Source organism: Beta vulgaris, chromosome 4, assembly GCF_026745355.1.
Source record: "Beta vulgaris subsp. vulgaris cultivar EL10 chromosome 4, EL10.2, whole genome shotgun sequence".
Lineage (NCBI taxonomy): Eukaryota > Viridiplantae > Streptophyta > Magnoliopsida > Caryophyllales > Amaranthaceae > Beta > Beta vulgaris.
In genome coordinates, this window is record NC_079205.1 from 57,920,037 (window position 1) to 57,937,884 (window position 17,848).

At 35.0% G+C, this 17,848-nt stretch overlaps 1 protein-coding gene across 2 annotated transcripts; it reads left to right on the top strand.

Annotated features, from left to right (window-relative positions):
* Nucleotides 1–1,810: 1,810 nt before the first annotated feature.
* Nucleotides 1,811–17,308, top strand: LOC104890508 (uncharacterized). Of its 2 annotated transcripts, XM_010676018.4 has the most exons (12): nucleotides 1,811–2,081; nucleotides 3,262–3,372; nucleotides 9,682–9,774; nucleotides 9,938–9,991; nucleotides 10,123–10,268; nucleotides 10,365–10,515; nucleotides 10,598–10,735; nucleotides 13,334–13,405; nucleotides 13,489–13,562; nucleotides 13,694–13,835; nucleotides 15,464–15,542; nucleotides 16,857–17,308. In XM_010676018.4, the coding sequence occupies exons 1-12, from the start codon at nucleotides 1,935–1,937 to the stop codon at nucleotides 16,967–16,969; spliced, it is 1,320 nt and encodes a 439-aa protein (XP_010674320.2). In that variant the 5' UTR covers nucleotides 1,811–1,934; the 3' UTR covers nucleotides 16,970–17,308. The 2 variants fall into 2 exon arrangements, with proteins under 2 accessions (XP_010674320.2, XP_010674321.2); XM_010676019.4 differs by lacking the exon at nucleotides 9,938–9,991 and having other exon boundaries at nucleotides 1,812–2,081.
* Nucleotides 17,309–17,848: the final 540 nt, after the last annotated feature.

Here is a 17,848-nt window from a genome sequence, read left to right on the forward strand (position 1 = left end):
AAGGTTATTTTAGTTTTCTTTTTTTATCCGTTCATTCCTCGCAATTTGTTCGGCTTTTCATATGATAAGTGATAAGAAACACTATTGGGTGCACTACACCCGAGTGTGGTATAAATTGCAAAGTTTTATCTTGTAGTATAATTTTTAATTGGTGTATTGATTTGGAAAATGGTATAGCGTTGCATGAAAGGTCTAAAATGAAGAGATTAAGCATTAATAAGACCGATTGATACATGATTGAACTAAGAAAAAGTTCCATGTATTGCCTTAAAAAAAAACATGTATACCAAACAAGAAACAATTGAAGTGTAATGGTGCGATGAGAGATCGAACTAAAAGCACTTGAGTAATAATTTTTTAAAACAATTGATGACCGTTTGCTTCTCTGATAATTGGTATTAATATCATTAATTGTGTTATTAGAATCGTCCAAATATTGATGCATACATGTGCTTAATTTTTTTTTCATGGAGTAGACAAAATATCTACGTGTGCATGTGATGATCCTTATCATGTCACTTGTGAAGAGCATAACGCATAAAATGATAACATTTTATAAGATATGGTTATTATAACAGTATAAATAGTGGATGTATACCGTAAATGGAACTGTTGTAATTAAATTATAATAACCGAATATAAAAAATATTGCAGTTAAAATAGGGACAAAGGAAGCATCTTTAAAAGATTGACTAAGGATCACTTAAAGTCTCCTATATATTTTAATAGATTTGATATATTCACACAAGTATCAACAAGTCAAATAAATTCGTAAAAGTTGAGATAGTGAGATTTTAGCTAGGTATTAAAAAAGATAACTGTCAAAAATTACCTAGAAAATTAACTTACGAAGAAAACGAAAAACAATTTTGTAACCTTTTTTTTTTCTTAAGTTAAAACTACCATGTGTTAGAATTTAACAAATTTTTGGTCCAATACCTAATTACAAAAAGTCGATATTCTGGATGTATATGTTGAAATAAATATAATAAAATACCTTACAAAATTATATTTTTTCATAAGTAGAAACCACAATAGATGATCAAAGTGTATTATATAAACAGTCTAAAATTCATGTGTTGCAATAAAAAAAGAACAAAAGAAGTATTAGTTTTAATTTATATTTTTTTTGACTATTGTGTGTGTTAAAGTAGCACATATTTTTAAAATTAAAGGAAAACAAATTCACAGATAATGGATTTTCATTTGATTAATTCATGATCAAATAATTATATTAAAATCGTACATTTGGATGTGAAGGAGGAACAAAAAAAAAAAAGGCTTTTGTTCAATTAATTTTGAAATTGCAAATATTTATTTTAGTCGGGTTCCAAAATCAACATCTTACTTTTCTTTTTGAGGAATATATTTTTTTTTTAATTACTACCTCCGATCTTTATTAGTTTATCCGTAATTTTTTTTGGGATGTCTCTTATTAGTTTACGCATTTATTTTGTTTCTGTTTTTGAAATGAAATCACTAACTTTTCATCACACATACATTCAACTTTAACATAAAATAATAGTTTATTTTTCTTTCTATATTCTACAAGATTAATTCTCCTAAAATTTTGTGTAAAAGAGATAGGTAAACTAATAAAGACCGGAGGAAATATTAGGGTATTAAAGTGTCATTTTTTTAAAAAAAACTTTTAAAAGTGGGTATTGACAAAAATTTCAAAAAGAAACGAGCCAAAATGAATAAATAAATAAAATGAAAATAGGGCAAAAATCCAAAAACAGGGGCATTTTGGGAAAGAAGTAAGCAAAATATGACTCTCTCATCCAAGTAAAGAGATCCATCATCTATCCAAGTAAGGTAGTAGTAGTGTGCGTATTCTTTATTGACTTTTCTGTAAAAAGTTTCGAAACGCGCAAAAAAACCCATTTTCTCTCTCCTCTGTACTTTCCGACGAAACCACAACTTCGACGACGATGATTAGCGTCGAAGATTCGAAGGCGTTGTTTTCTCTGCTAAATTCAGAACAACGTTCTTTCGATGAAGTTATGGCGGATTTCAACTCTAAATTTCCTTCATATATCCACTTCACGATATGCACTGCTCTAGCTACTCTTATTGAGGTTTCTCTCACCTTTTGATTTTCAATTTTATGCAATATTGAGCTTGATTTGATTGCAATTTATAAGTTGTCGACTGTGATTTTCGTTTTTTTGAGGGTTTTTGGTTTTGTTGTTGGAATTGTTTTACTTGATTAGGGTTTCTGAAGTGTAATTTGATTGGAGTTGATTTTGTTTGTGTTTCTAGTGATCTGAGATATGATTTTAGTTAAGATATGGTGAGCTTTGGAATTGTTGTGAATTCTGATGTGGTTAAAAAAATTTGGTAGGATGCTAGTCTGTGGTGTGACTGTGAACTAATGAGCTGTAAAAAGGTATCGCCTTTCGTACGAGATTGTAGAGAAGGTAAAGAAATGAGGTTATTTATGTTTATTGAAGAACGAAGTAGTGTACTCAATGTTGAGCTGGTTTGATTGAGTGATTAGTGAAGAACCTTTTGAAATTTGGGTCTTACCATGGTGTGATAGGGTGGTCCTCTAAAATGCAAGGTTAAGGTTGTTATATTTGAGCGAATTTTGATATTCAGTTTGAGGATGAACCTCTGAAGACCCACGAGCCGATGGTATCGTGTGTGTATGGGCTAACTACCATTGGGTTTGAAACTTAGGCTCGAACTTAGCCTGATGTCAGTTGTATGCTTTGAAAATGGGGGTTGTGTTTTGCTCCTGTACCTTGTGTTGTTCTTGTTTCCCTTGCATTATTGTAGGAAGTTTGATATGATTGTGCTACAAATAAATGTGAGTCACTTCAATTATTTGCAATCTGAAGGGAGTTAATAGCAGCCTTGCTACCTTTATTGATTGCAAACTTTCATTTGATGCATCTTAGGGTTGAAGAAACTTGGTGTGTTATTCTTAGCAAATCTGTGCTTTGCCATTGCTGTTAGCTGACTTTAATCTTTGAGATGGAACTCTCTTTCACAGCAAGGGGGCATCAAGCAGTGATTTTTTAAGGGACTGCATTTTACATTTTATGGCCTCTTTATCAATGTGGCAATCTGTGTCGTTTCTAAATACATTTTTTTTCTTTGTTTAAGTAATATATACTTGCATGACCTTTCTATCTTCTCATGTTTCTCCATGGGCATTTATAATCGTAATAATTATTTTCGAATGTATTGGGCCTATTTTTCTTCGGATCTACCTTATTAATAATTGGACTTACTGTTGCTTTGTTATTGTAGGACAAACCCATGCTTCTTCCAAATCAACGTCTACATGCTATTTGTATACTCTATCAGGCATATTCTTCTCAGCAACCTTCAGAAAACCCTTTTATTTCGCTTCTGGTCAATGTAAGTGTTAATAGTTCTTTATGTATCTTTGAGAATATATCTCGATCTAATTGATTCACATACTACTTGCATTTGAAAGTCTTGTATATGTGTTGTAGTATACAGAGGATCTGTCTACTTTCGACGTTCAATCTGTAATAATTTGCCTCCTGTGGTTGATTGGTTTAATTGATCACTCCGGCGATGAATTAAAGAATAGAGATAATGTGGTTTTTGTTACCCTCGGTCTTAGTCAGGGAGTGAAGTAGTCTTAGGTAATGAAGCAGTACAGTTCTTACCTTTACTAAGCTTCCACACAATTTTAGTACACGGCTTATCTTCTTGCAATCTTTTGCATCCCGGGAAGTTAGGGGAGGGGCTCTTTGACTAAGATGCCCAATAATCACCGACGTTCCAGACTTCCAGTTGCTTAGACACATGTGATAAACATGGATATTTGTGCCGTGAATCTGATATTGACGCTTGCGTCTCTGTGGAGTTGCTGTGAGATAAATATTAATTTGCAATATAATTGAGGGTTATTACAAAGAATAAGGAAAATCACCCATAAAATAGTAAAACACAATTGTAACGTAACGATATGTTTTCAATTAGTTTTTAGGCTGCTTAATTTTAGCTTATTAATTCTTATATATATATAATGTCATGATGTATATATATTATATATTGCACAACAAAATATTAATGAATATATTATTTTGAGTATTATCATTATAATTATTTAATATATAAAGTAGGTGCCGCAGCTCTACTTATTTCACTTCACATATTCTTGTATTTTCGATCCTATTTCCCACTTTACTTCCGCTGTCGCCAACAAATTTGGTATCAGAGCTAATTATGGCTTCAAGTTCAAACGCGATTTTCTCTTACGCACAACCAACCTTACCTATCTTTGACGGAGAACATTATGACTATTGGAGTAGTCAAATGCAAACCTTCTTTATATCCCAAGACTTATGGGAGCTTGTGGAAGATGGGTATGAAGATCTGGCTGAAGGTGCTAATGAAGCACAACAAAAATTATATAAAGAAAATAAGAAAAGAGATGCACTCGCATTGCGATATATTCATGCGGCTGTGAATAAAACTATATTTCCTCGCTTATTTGGCTTGAAAAAATCCAAAGAAGCTTGGGATACATTAAAAAAGGAATTTCTAGGAAATGAAAAAGTTGTTACTGTGAGATTGCAAACTTTATGGACAGATTTTGATAACTTGGAGATGAAGAAGACGGAAAGCATCCAAGTTTATTTTTCTCGAGTCACAGAGATAGTCAATCAAATAAAAAGTCTCGCTGACACCATCGAAGAAAAGAGAGTAGTTCGTAAAGTTTTAAGGAGTTTGACAGAAAAATATAATTCAGCAGCATTCATAATAGAAGAGTCAAAAGATTTATCAACTCTCACTATGCATGAGTTAATGGGATCTTTGGAATCACATGAGCAAAGATTGAGAAGAAATTCAAATATCGATCAACCTATAGATCAAGCATTTCAATCCCAACTTAATATATCTAATAAACAATATCAAAGAGAATCAGAGAAAAGAGACAGAAACCAAAGAGGATACCAATATGGAAGAGGTCGTGGTACCCAAAATTTTGGTCGTGGCCGAGGACGAAGCAGAGGTAGAGGTCGCGGACAATACCAAAATTATCAACAAAGAACAAGCAATGTTCATTGTCGTATTTGTGGCAAACCTGGACATCAAACATCAGATTGTTACCACAGATGTAAACGATGTCCTAATCCAAACCACAGCCACAAGGATTGTTGGCATCAAGATGGAAAAGATACAAATGAAGCAAATTTCACCGCAAATGGTGAAGGCGAGCAGGTATTTATAACGTGCATGGATGTGCAAAATAAATTTGATAATTTATGGTTCTTAGATAGTGGTTGCAGTAACCACATGACAGGAAATAAAGATTTATTTGTCAAGCTAGATATGGGTGCAACAAACCAAGTCACCCTAGGAGATGGAAAGAAAGCGAATGTTGAAGGAAAAGGAGTCATTGCCATAAATAACAAATCAAATGAAACAAAATGCATACATGAGGTTTTATATGTGCCTAATCTGGCTCATAATCTCTTAAGTGTTGGGCAACTTGTACAAAGAGGATATTCAGCAAAGTTTGATGATGGGGAATGTACAATTGTAGACAAGAAATCTGGTACCACATTGGCAAAAGTACAAATGGCTGAAAATAAAGTCTTCCCGCTACATCTACCGCAAAATGAAAAGGTGGCATTACAAGCAACAATCATGGATGAATCTTATCTTTGGCACTTACGTTATGGTCATTTGAACCAAAAAGGCCTACAATTACTAAAGCAAAAAGACATTGTTGTAGGACTACCACACATTGATAGAGATATTCAACTATGTGAAGGATGCATATATGGAAAAATGCATCGCTTGCCATTCCCAAAGACTTCATGGAGAGCTAAAGCTCCTTTGTAATTGGTACATGCAGATATTTTTGGCCCTACTAGAAACCCATCATTGCAAGATAAGAGGTATTTCATATTATTCGTTGATGATTACACCCGCATGATGTGGATATATTTTATCGATCAAAAGTCAGATGCTTTTAAGGTCTTTCTTCAATTCAAAGCATTCGTTGAAAGACAAAGTGGTTATATGATAAAAACATTAAGAACAGACAGAGGGGGTGAATTTATATATAAACCCTTCATGGAGCATTGTAGAAATGAAGGTATAAAAAGACAATTGACAGTCTCAAGAACACCACAGCAAAATGGTGTCGCAGAAAGGAAAAACCGCACAATTGTAGAAATGGCAAGAAGCATGATGGAAGAAAAGGGTCTACCCAAAACTTTTTGGGCCGAAGCAGTAAATACAGCAGTTTACATACTCAATCGCTCTCCGACAAAAGCAGTTCGTAACAAGACCCCTGAAGAGGCTTGGAGTGGCAGAAAACCGGTTGTAAGTCATCTTAAAATTTTTGGATGCATTGCATATGCCTTGAATAAAGATCAAAGCAAAGATAAGTTTGATCCCAAAGGAAGAAAATATCTTTTTATTGGGTACAGTGATGAATCTAAGGGTTACCGTCTTCTAGATCCCGAGACTAATAAGATTATAGTCTCTAGAGATGTGATATTTGATGAATCGGCAAAATGGAAATGGAATAATGAAAATATTCAAGCACAAGTTTCAGCTTCTATACCAGAAGAAGCTATCTCATCACAAGATCCAATTTCCATAACACCATATGGCGGATCATCACAGAATCAGGAGAGTTTTCCAAACACAACACCAAGTACAGACTCACAAGGTACATTACTGCCTCCTCAAGTTTCAAGGTATCCAACAAGAAATAGAAGAAGGCCTGGTTATTTAGATGATTATGATTGCTCATTAGCCAGAGAAAACAACATGGCTACATTCGCTTTATTTGCATCTGAACCTTCTACATTTAAAGAAGCATCAACAGAACACGTTTGGATAAAAGCAATGAATGATGAGATTTCGATGATTGAGAAAAATAAGACATGGGAACTTGTATGTTGCCCAAAAGGTAAAGACATTATTGGTTTAAAATGGGTCTATAAAACAAAACTAGACCAAGATGGAAATATTCAAAAACACAAAGCAAGGCTTGTTGTTAAAGGCTATGCTCAAAAGCCTGGAGTTGATTTCAACGAGACTTTTGCTCCAGTAGCTCGTATTGAAACCATTAGAACAGTGTTAGCCATAGCTGCACAAAAGGAATTATTTGTGTATCAACTTGATGTGAAGTCTGCATTTCTTAATGGAGTATTAGAAGAAGAAGTCTATGTGGAACAACCACAAGGTTACGAAATTCCAGGGCAAGAAGAAAAAGTTTATCGTTTGCGTAAAGCGCTCTATGGACTTAAACAAGCTCCAAGAGCATGGAATAGCAGAATTGACAAGTATTTTATGAATAATGGATTCAAAAGGAGTCCAAGTGAACCATCACTCTACATTAAAGAAAACAATGATGGACATTTTCTCATTGTTTGTCTTTATGTTGATGATCTTATCTATACTGGAAATGATGTGAAACTCATCAATGATTTCAAAGAGTCCATGATGCAAGAATTTGAAATGACGGACTTGGGACTGATGAAGTATTTTCTTGGAATCCAAGTGAAGCAAACCAAGGGGGAAATTTTCTTTAACCAAGAAAAATATACAATGGATCTTCTAAAAAGGTTTCACATGGAGAGTTGCAAACCTGTATATACTCCTATGGCATTGAATGAAAAATTAAGACAAGATGATGGAGCTAAACAGGTCGATGGTAATATATATAGAAGTTTAGTAGGTTCTCTATTATACTTAACTCATACGAGGCCTGACATAGCTCAAGCAGTGAATATGGTATCAAGATTTATGAATAATCCTAGCACACTTCATTTTGCTGCCGCAAAAAGGATCTTACGTTATCTTCAAGGTACTAAGAAAATAGGCATAAGGTATCGAATTGAAGAAATTGATGAATTAATTGGTTATACAGGTAGTGACTGGGCTGGTTCTACAGATGATCGCAAGAGTACATCAGCTTACATTTTTTGTTTAGGCACTAAGATAATATCGTGGCATTCAAAGAAGCAACAAACTGTAGCACTTTCTTCAGCAGAAGCTGAATATATGTCAGCTACTGAAGCAGCATGTGAAGCGGTTTGGTTAAGAAGAATTTTAAAAGATTTGGGTACGAATCAAGAGAACTCGACAACAATCTTTTGCGACAATATGTCCGCAATTGCTATGACTAAAAATCCAGTGTTTCATGCTAGAAGTAAACACATAGAGATTCGACATCACTTTATACGTGATTTAGTCAATGAAGAGGAAATAAGGCTTGAGTTTATTAATACAAGTGATCAGCCAGCAGATATGCTTACCAAAGCAATAACCAAAGAAAAGTTCGAAAAATTCAAGACTATGTTGAACATTGCAAATTAAGAGGGAATTTGTGAGATAAATATTAATTTGCAATATAATTGAGGGTTATTACAAAGAATAAGGAAAATCACCCATAAAATAGTAAAACACAATTGTAACGTAACGATATGTTTTCAATTAGTTTTTAGGCTGCTTAATTTTAGCTTATTAATTCTTATATATATATAATGTCATGATGTATTATATATATATATATGCACAACAAAAATATTAATGAATATATTATTTTGAGTATTATCATTATAATTATTTAATATATAAAGTAGGTGCCGCAGCTCTACTTATTTCACTTCACATATTCTTGTATTTTCGATCCTATTTCCCACTTTACTTCCGCTGTCGCCAACAGTTGCAAACTTTTCGAGAATCAGAAATCAATTTCTACTGTCATCTTAATAATTATGGCTCCAAAGAGGAAAAAATAAAGATTGAACTTAATTTTCTTTTCGGGAGATATCCATTTTCCTGGGGAGACAGATAAGATATCCCGACACAGTCGCATTTTGACGCCTCTTTTTCTCCTGAAATTGTCGGAATTATTCGTAATAAGATATTGGCCACAATTGAAAAGGTCTTATCAATAAAATTTCCATTATCCGCGATCTAGGCATAGGTATCAATCCATTCTAAAAATCTTCTCATTACTCCTTGTGGGAAAACGATTACACAAACAAAGGATTTGTACAGTACGAAATAACATAAAAACAGATGTAAAATCATTTTATATTTGGAGCCATAATTATTGATTTGTCAAAAGATTTGCGAGAGAAATTGGCCATCTGTTGCCACAATGTCATCTGGTTTGCTTTGAATTTTGCTGCAGAGAGCTATTAACCTTTTTTCCATATCAATTATCATATATCCATGAATAACTGAATGGGAAGGAGCTGATCGAGGTATCAAACTATGACGTGCAAGCCTAAAACGTTTATTTTCAGACTGGATTTAGATCCAGGTAAAAAGTGTTCAGGAACTTCTTTAACTAAAGGCACATATTTGAGAGGTTCTTGCAACCTTTTATTTGCCGTGGCCCTCCACATATCTAATTTTGGTTTATCTTTGTTTGGCTTGGGGGCTAACTGCTAAGAGCCTAAGACCGTATATTGACTACTCTTTAGGCTTTTTATTGATCTGTAAAATGCCATAATATTCACTTGGCTGGTAAATAATGACTGTCTTAGCTTATTGGATTGTGGAGGTGGTATATCAATCTGAGTGCTATGTAGCCCAAAGATGTAAAATTTGCAATTGTCTACCGTTGTGTAGCATGATATAGCAGTTATACTCTACTATCTTCATTGAGTATGTGCTAATAAAATGTTGTCATCTGTGATCTTTTGAATGTTTCAGGCTGCATCTGATGAAGAAGGTGCGAAGTACGAGCGAGCATTAATTCTGCAATTGTTGGGTTCAGCATCATCTGGCAATGGAAGTGACAAGGAGGTATATGTTGATGTTGAATTTTTATTTTGTTTTCTTATTTTTTATTTAAATTTTGTTCCTAGCTGCTTACATATGAGTTGCAGTAGCTACGTGAAAATTTCGTGGTGCATTTCATGGAGATTTCTCGCTAGAGATGCATTACAGATTTGGTTCATTGATACAGGTTCTTAAACAGTCTGCTTCAGACTATATTAAAGGCTTTGATTCTTCATCTATTGTAAGTTGGAGTAACACCCGCTCAAGTACATGTGAAATTGTTGAGATGCAATGTCAAAGTGCAGCTGCAGTGTGTTGCTTTTCAAATAATAGTTTCTTTATGTTGATGGGGATTGTTATGTTTGCTTTCAGACTTTTCCAACTCGTGAACACTTGCAAGAGCAATTTTGCAGTAAAGTTCGTCCAGAGCCTTATAACTGTTTATTTAAGAATTCCTCTGTCAAGAAAGTGATTTCTGATCCGGACGTGCCACCTCAATGTGATGCAACATCAGAAGAGTATATCTTTTTGTCTTATTTTGCAGTGTCAATATCTTGAACTTGATATTCAGTTTGTTGGTAAAGTACCTCATCACATATCCTTTTTTTTGTCAGATTTGACCTCCAACCTGGAGCCAAACCCAAAATAGGATCTGGCAATAGAGATGAAGCAATAACTGAGCTATTACAAAATCTCTCTCTAGAAGGGCTAGAACCTAAGTGGATCAGGCCTCTTCCACCGAGGCTTCCTCTTCAAGACGGGGAGGTTAGACCCTCAGTCACTTTAATTAATTTGTGGAAGTACCTATTATATACTGTTGTACGTAACCTGCTTAAGCCCTCTACAGCTGGTTTGGCTCAACCCTGACAATAATCATGAGCTTTTATGGGATTATGGCATGTGTGCGGATACAAGTAGAGGTGCAGCTGTAAGAGATTTAATCGCAAAGGCTTTAAAAGGTCCGCTTGCTCCAGCGCAACAACAGGTGCTTGACTTTGTTATTGAACTATGTTGTGGTAAAATGTTGTACTCCTTATCCCAATTTAGTCGCCACAAGCATTTTGGCACAAGTTTTAATAGGAATAAAAGAAAAGTAGAGAGAATAGATGGAAGTGGGGGACAACCTTAGAGAAGGAGGGGAGAGAATAAACTTACCCAGAGGCATTTAACAAATAATTTGGATCATCCAGAAAAGGATATATGACAACTAATTTGGGATAAAGAGAGATTACAATTAAGTATAACATTACATTATTATTCTATACTACTAATTGGACTATTTGCAAAATATTTGACTTGTCATAAAGTTCTATTTCTGTTGTCAAATGTATTCTATTTCCTTGTCTATGTATCATGTATATCTAGATTTTAAAGAAATATACTTCCTCCATATCAAATTAAATGCTTTACTTTTTGAATTACGGACTCCGAGGCAATTTTTCTTAGTGTATAATCAAATGGGAGGGGTATGTGATTAGATTAACTAATAACACAACTAATCCATTCCATCAACACTTGGGATCCACTAGCAACAGCCTGCCACCGCCAGCAGCCACCACTCCACTACCACAAACGCCACCTTGCCACAACCTGAACCAAACACAACACCACCAGCACCAACTCGCCACCATCAGAACCACCTCGCCACCACCACCACAACCAAATTTGCACCTTGTTCTCCTATGTTATGCACAAATCTGTATTTATCATCTTCAACGAGTTCAGAATCCCAAAGGTAACAGAACCCGAAAAATCTTAAACATCATTGATATATTATGAGACTTCCACCTTTCAATTTTTAGTTTAAACATTCACCTTAAAATCAAAACCCTAAAAATTCAACAGCAAAATCAAAACCCTGAAATTTCAACATCATTGATAATCCTCAAAATCAACGAACGGACAATCAAACAAAACAACAAGATTGAAGGAGAGAGCAAGAAGGAGATCGAAGGAGAGAAGATGAAGACGAAGGAGCGAGAAACCGAAGGAGAGAAGATGAAGACGAAGGAGATCGAGGGAGATAAGATGAAGAAGAAAGACATCGAAGGAGAGAAGATGAAGATGAAGGAGATAGAAGGAGAGAAGATGGCAGCGAACAAGATCAGAAGAGATTGAAGGAGAACGAATAAGAGAGGAAGAAGGAGAAACAAGGAGATCGATGGTGGTGGGTGTGCTAATGGTGGTGCTTGTGCTAGGCGGTTGATGGTGGTGGCGATTTGTTAGGCGGTTGGTGGTTGTAGTTGTGGCTGTTGGATGTTGGTGAAGAGAGAGGAGAGGAGGTGGTGGGTTTGATGGTGGTTTTAAAGGAGGGGAGGAAAGGAGAGAGAGGGTGGTTGAGGTGTAGATATTAGGATTTAACAATTGTGTTTATTAATCTAATAATATTAGGTTAAGGTAGATTAGTGTAGTTTACTATTATAAGTAAGGGTACTATAGTCATTTTGATGGTAAAACTTATTAAATAAGGAAAGAAAAAAAGTGTAGCATCTTATTTGAAACAACGGGAAAGTGTAGCATCTTATTTGATACGGAGGAAATAGATCGATATAGGGTCGTGTTTTCTTCACCTGATTTTTGTAGAACTGATGGATACTTACTTTTACTGATTCATTGTTTATTTTATATACTTATATGAAGTTACCAATCTTTGTATATGTTATATGAGGTTAGCAATTTTTACTGATTAAATCTGATCTATACCATTTAATACTGATTTTTTGTGATTTCAACTTATTCTTTCCAGCTAAAACGTATCTCAACTGACTAATTGTTGTTTCTCTTATTCGTCAAATGCTAGTTGCTATGTGATTTCTATTATTGAACATGGGAAATTAGGCTACTGTAACAAAACAATGATGCTTGTTACCGTCTTTGGATAAGTTGAATGTGCAAGCAGTTGTAATGTATTACCTCTTTAAGTCTGCACATTTTGTTCTATTATTGAACATGAAAATTAGGCTGTCTGTAAAGAAACAATGATGCTTACCGTCTTTGGATAAGTTGAATGTGCAAGCAATTGTAATATATTACCTCTTTAAGTCTGCACATTTTGTACTTTTCAGTTTCCACTTATGTAATAATCCTTCCGTTTCACTTCAATTTATCCACCTTGCTTTTCATCAAAACCAAGGATATGGGGGTCGGATTTGGAGATTGAAATGGAAAAGGTGAGGGTAAGGAGAGAGAAATAATTATAAAGTAAGTAGATTTGAGTTATAATCTTATAAAGTCAAAAGATGTGTCAGGCCTCTTGTCCATCAATAGAAAAAGTGAAGTGATTAAATATTTGTGAAACGTACCAAAAAGGAAAGTGAGTAAATTTTTGTGGAATGTACCAAAAAGGAAAGTGAGTAAATCTATGTGGAATAATGGGAGTATATGTTTCTTTGAGTTATGACTTTGTATGAGCACTCAGACGCAAAAATTGCTTAGTTTGAGCTGTGTGATTGTTGGTCGTATATCTAATATAACTATATCTGTTTTTATTTAGCAGCTTTCTCAAGTTGAGTTTGTTTCACAAGTTGTTGAGATCTTACATTTCTGTAATCCTTCTCTCATTATTTTTATTTTGCTCTGTCAGCAAGTTTTAGTGGAGTTGGCAAACGACCCTAAGCTGGTCTATCATTGCGGGTTGACTCCAAGAAAGCTTCCGGTAAATGATTTTGTGATTTACCTAATGCTTTTATTGCAATTCTTATTTATTGATATTAAGAATAGCATTATCTTACTTGTCAGGAATTGGTGGAAAACAATCCTCTTATCGCAGTTGAAGTTCTTATCAAGCTGATGAACTCACCAGAAATTTCAGAGTGCGTTACTGAAGTCTTGCTATTTTCCTCTCTGCTTCTTGATATGCTGTACGCAGCCGGTCCCCCCCCCCCCCCCCTTCCCCCTCATTTTGTTCCTGTTATGATTTCTTTTACTTTTTGGTCGGATGCAGCTATTTTACAGTTCTAGTCAATATGGATATGAGTCTACATTCTATGGAAGTTGTAAACAGGCTTACAACAGCAGTGGACCTCCCCACAGAATTTGTGCATATGTACATAACAAATTGCATATCCTCTTGTGAAAACATTAAGGTAAATTCCTTCACCTTTCTTTCTGATGTCTCTTTCAGCTTTTGGATGACCGTATGGAATACTCTTTGTCTTAGAGAATCATACTTCTCTAGTTCTTTGGAAGCTCTGCTACCAATTATGTATATTTTGCACATGAAGATTTGGTAGGGTCAAGTTTGTACTAAAATTTTATATTTTTGACAAGTAATGAAGAATTGTACTTCATTAGAAATCTTCAGTGAAATAATTTCTTCCTGAGTCAACTTTGGTGCATGATCTAGGAACTAGGAAGTGATGATTGTGGTTGAAGCTCTTTTCTTTTTTATGGCCCTACTTGGTTGGTGCACATGCTTCTAGCAAAAATGTCTACGTACTGCAATCAATTATGGTCAATTTGATGTGTTTGGAACAGCTGTTTAGCAATGACCCTGATTGCTGCAATGAATGATTTGTATCAAGTGATAATGTTAAATGTTGAGAAAGGATTTATGTGACACTTTTTATTTGATTACATTAATTCTTAAAAGCTGTTTGATTCATCAAAATCTCATTGCGATAATAATTTAAAGGCATGTATTGTTTCAGCATGATGCTTAATGTCAATGAGTCCCGAATATTGGTTGGCATTTCCATCGTGGATGAGAACAATGAGAAGAGAACCGAGAATTGTAAAGCATAGATCATATACATACTTTTATTACATGTATATAACAATCAGTCTGATAGGTCAAAGGAGAGTATAGTGGGAAAATAATTGGATTTACTTTAACTGGTTCAAATTTCAAATGAAGCGTACCGCCTTCTCTGTAGCCTGACTACGGTCTTTCTTTCTCCTCCTTTTTCCCTTTTTTAGGTTGGTTGCACTCTTTAGGTTCATGTTTTTGCTTGGAGCTAGTTTGATTTGTGGCATTGTGGTGTTTTTTTAACCTGAAATATGGTCAAAGACTGTATTTCTGAGGTGCATAGAAGGGTCTATATTATATTTTCTTTCTAGGATATCATCTATGGATCAATTTTTTTTTATTTTTTACTTCAGATATTCATTACTCCGTGGCTATCTTTTTTCACACTTTTCTTTTCGGGTGTCCCAAATCATTTCTGTCAATTGAAGTTTTGCTGTCAATATGCTAGTCTTGCTGTCAATATCATTTCTATGTGTGGGTGGGTATGTCAGTGTTTCATGTACTATAATGCTGTGAGCTTGTTTCATTTTATGCCTTTAATTTCACAATGCTGTGTTAGGAAACATCAGGCAGAAGCTATCTAGCGGGAATGACAAAAACAGATGGCTTCTTATTTTCTCCTGATTTTTAGTTACTGTTATGCTGATTGTTAGGATGGAAAAGACTTGACCTTTGCTGTTGTTTGGCATGCAATGAGCAATTTTGAGAACAGTGTGTTTGTGTGGCCTGGAATGATATATGACTAAATTAATGTATACTATTAGGAAGTTCATTAAAAATCTTGAATCTGGTTCTTCTGTTATATTTTCCGTCGGGAAAAGAGGAGTTGCCAAACATTATGTCGTCTCAGGTGCCTGTGTCCGTTATGGTGGTCTTGATGTGACCATATTACCTCTTCTTTTTAGAACTGCTACTACTTGCTATGTTTGAGGAATAAATGTTTGAAATTTGCTATGTATTGTACAGGACAAGTATATGCAGAACAGGCTTGTGAGACTTGTATGCGTCTTCTTACAGAGCTTAATACGTAATGAGATCATCAATGGTTTGTCTTCTTCAATCTCTCTGTAAAATTTTGCACTTTCTGACAGTTGCTATCATTGGCTTCATTCACCTCTGTTCTTATGCTAAATGATTCGAATGCTCTATTTATGTGTTGGTCTTAGTTACCATGTTTTGCATTTTACTGCTCAAAGAACTCAGAGTATGGGAGAGTGATCTCTGTGACTCTTTTCTTTGCGCTGCTCTGCTTACACCCAGCCTATGCCGACACCGTGGGATGTTCTTTGTTCTCCAGGAAGATGGGGGTCACCAAGTTTTATTTTCTTTTCAATTTTAACTCTCCATTTTCTGATGGTCTGACCTTCTGAAGTTCTTGAAATACTATAGTTACTAAAATAACATCAATTTCTAACTTATTTGTTCCTTGAATGGGGTGACAGGGTGAGGTCATTAAGTTATGAGGGCTAATTCTGTAGTGTTACCCGTGCTTCAAATTAAAATTTATTCCTTCCGACTCTTTCCTGTAATACTTTTCACACTTGGGCTAGACACTGAAATTAGAAGCAGTTGTCAAATGTTAAAATAACACATGAAGTGAATAGAGAGAAAAAAAAAGATATTACAGAAGTATTGGGGTGGACAGAGTTGGGGAAAAAATATTTTAATATATTGACTTAACTTGAGCATGAAAGTGTTTATGTCAGCTAGCTTAGTTAGTAAAGTCTTGTGGAGAGAATAACTGATGCCATTAGATCCCATATACATTATTGCTCTCTATTACTCTCTTACACCAAAAGAAAACTTAAGTGGATTATATTTTAGGATGTGCCAAATGGCAAGTATGTAAGAATTTAGTACGGGATGGAGTAAGAGCAACTCCAATGGCAAGCTAATTGCCAAATTAGCTTGCTATGCCACATAAGATTTCCACCCATTTTCATTTCTAGCTTATTAATACCCCAATGGTTAGCTACAACTTTCCATTTAAAGGGGTCTCACTTGCCATTAATGAGATCCACTTTTCCAATAATCTTGGGTTCACTTTTGGCAGATTTCCCCCAAGCAATGCCAAAGCTAAATTTGTCTCCAATGGTCAAGCTAGTAGCTAGTGACTTTTAAAAATTGCAAGGAAGTCCCTAGCTACAACCATAGGAGATGCTCTAATAGTGTGTGAGAGATGAAGGGTATAGGTTGGCAATTTGGCATACTCAGGACCGTAAGCAAGTCAATAAAAAAGAGTTTTGGATAGTCATTCACATGGAACTCTTGTAATGGGTGGGATTATAAGGTGGCATTCGTGGATTTACAAGAAACAAGGATGAAAATGCTGATGCTTTCCTCTTGAATTATCTTGCAGTTCAAGATCTCTTTATCGAAGTTCAGGCTTTCTGTATCGAGTTCTCGCGGATTAGAGAAGCTGCTGGTTTGTTCAGGCTACTCAAAACCTTAGAAAAAGCTGCGGACGGTTAAGTGGGGTTTAATTCATTGCATTTTATCATCTTGACCATCAATCCGAATTTTGTTTGATCATTCTTGTATATAGTGATATTACCTCTCATAGAGTTTCCTGAGGTTCTTTGGTCTTTGTATCTCTTATTATGATAGGCACAGGATTTTGCTGTAAAGAGTTTAGAGCAGGGACTGTTGTACTTCAAGCTTTTATCTTTGGTTATATTGAGGAAATTGGTATGTATACCATTTCTTATTTTTTGGCTTACCACTTCCTAGATGAGATTTGGAATGACATTATTCCAATTAAGGTCTTGAAATATTGATTTCCAAAGTCAACCCATTGTCTTGCACTTTGTATGTTGGAGACTTGATTTGTACAACAATACTGGCATATGATTGCTAAGTTAAATTAGCTTGTAACAACAAAAATTTAGGGTTCTCATCACTCTGGCTTGCTAACTAGTCTTTACCTTATACCTTCTCATATGGCATGCGACAATTCACATCAAGCAAAATAGCAGAGTACTAACTAGAGTACTGGATCTTTTAAGTGCTTAAACCGTCTATCAATTAGTTTAAAAATCACTAGTTTGGTCTTCGCTTGGTAATCAGTTGTCAGCTGATTCAATTGTTGTAGCCTATGTGGCCTTCAATTTGTGCACAGCAAAAGTAGAGCTAAGCTCATCCACAGGCCACAAGGGAACACCTATTAGTTTTCTTCTTTGCTACAAAAAGATCTAAAAGGATTCTAGTGGAGCAAGATGCAAGCACTTGACAACTTATTTAACTTGAGAACTCTTGCCCATTTCTTAGCATATTAAATTTTTTTATCTCGATTTTTTTTAATCAAACGCGTGCAACTCAGAAGTTTAACTAATGATATCTTCGATCATCCAT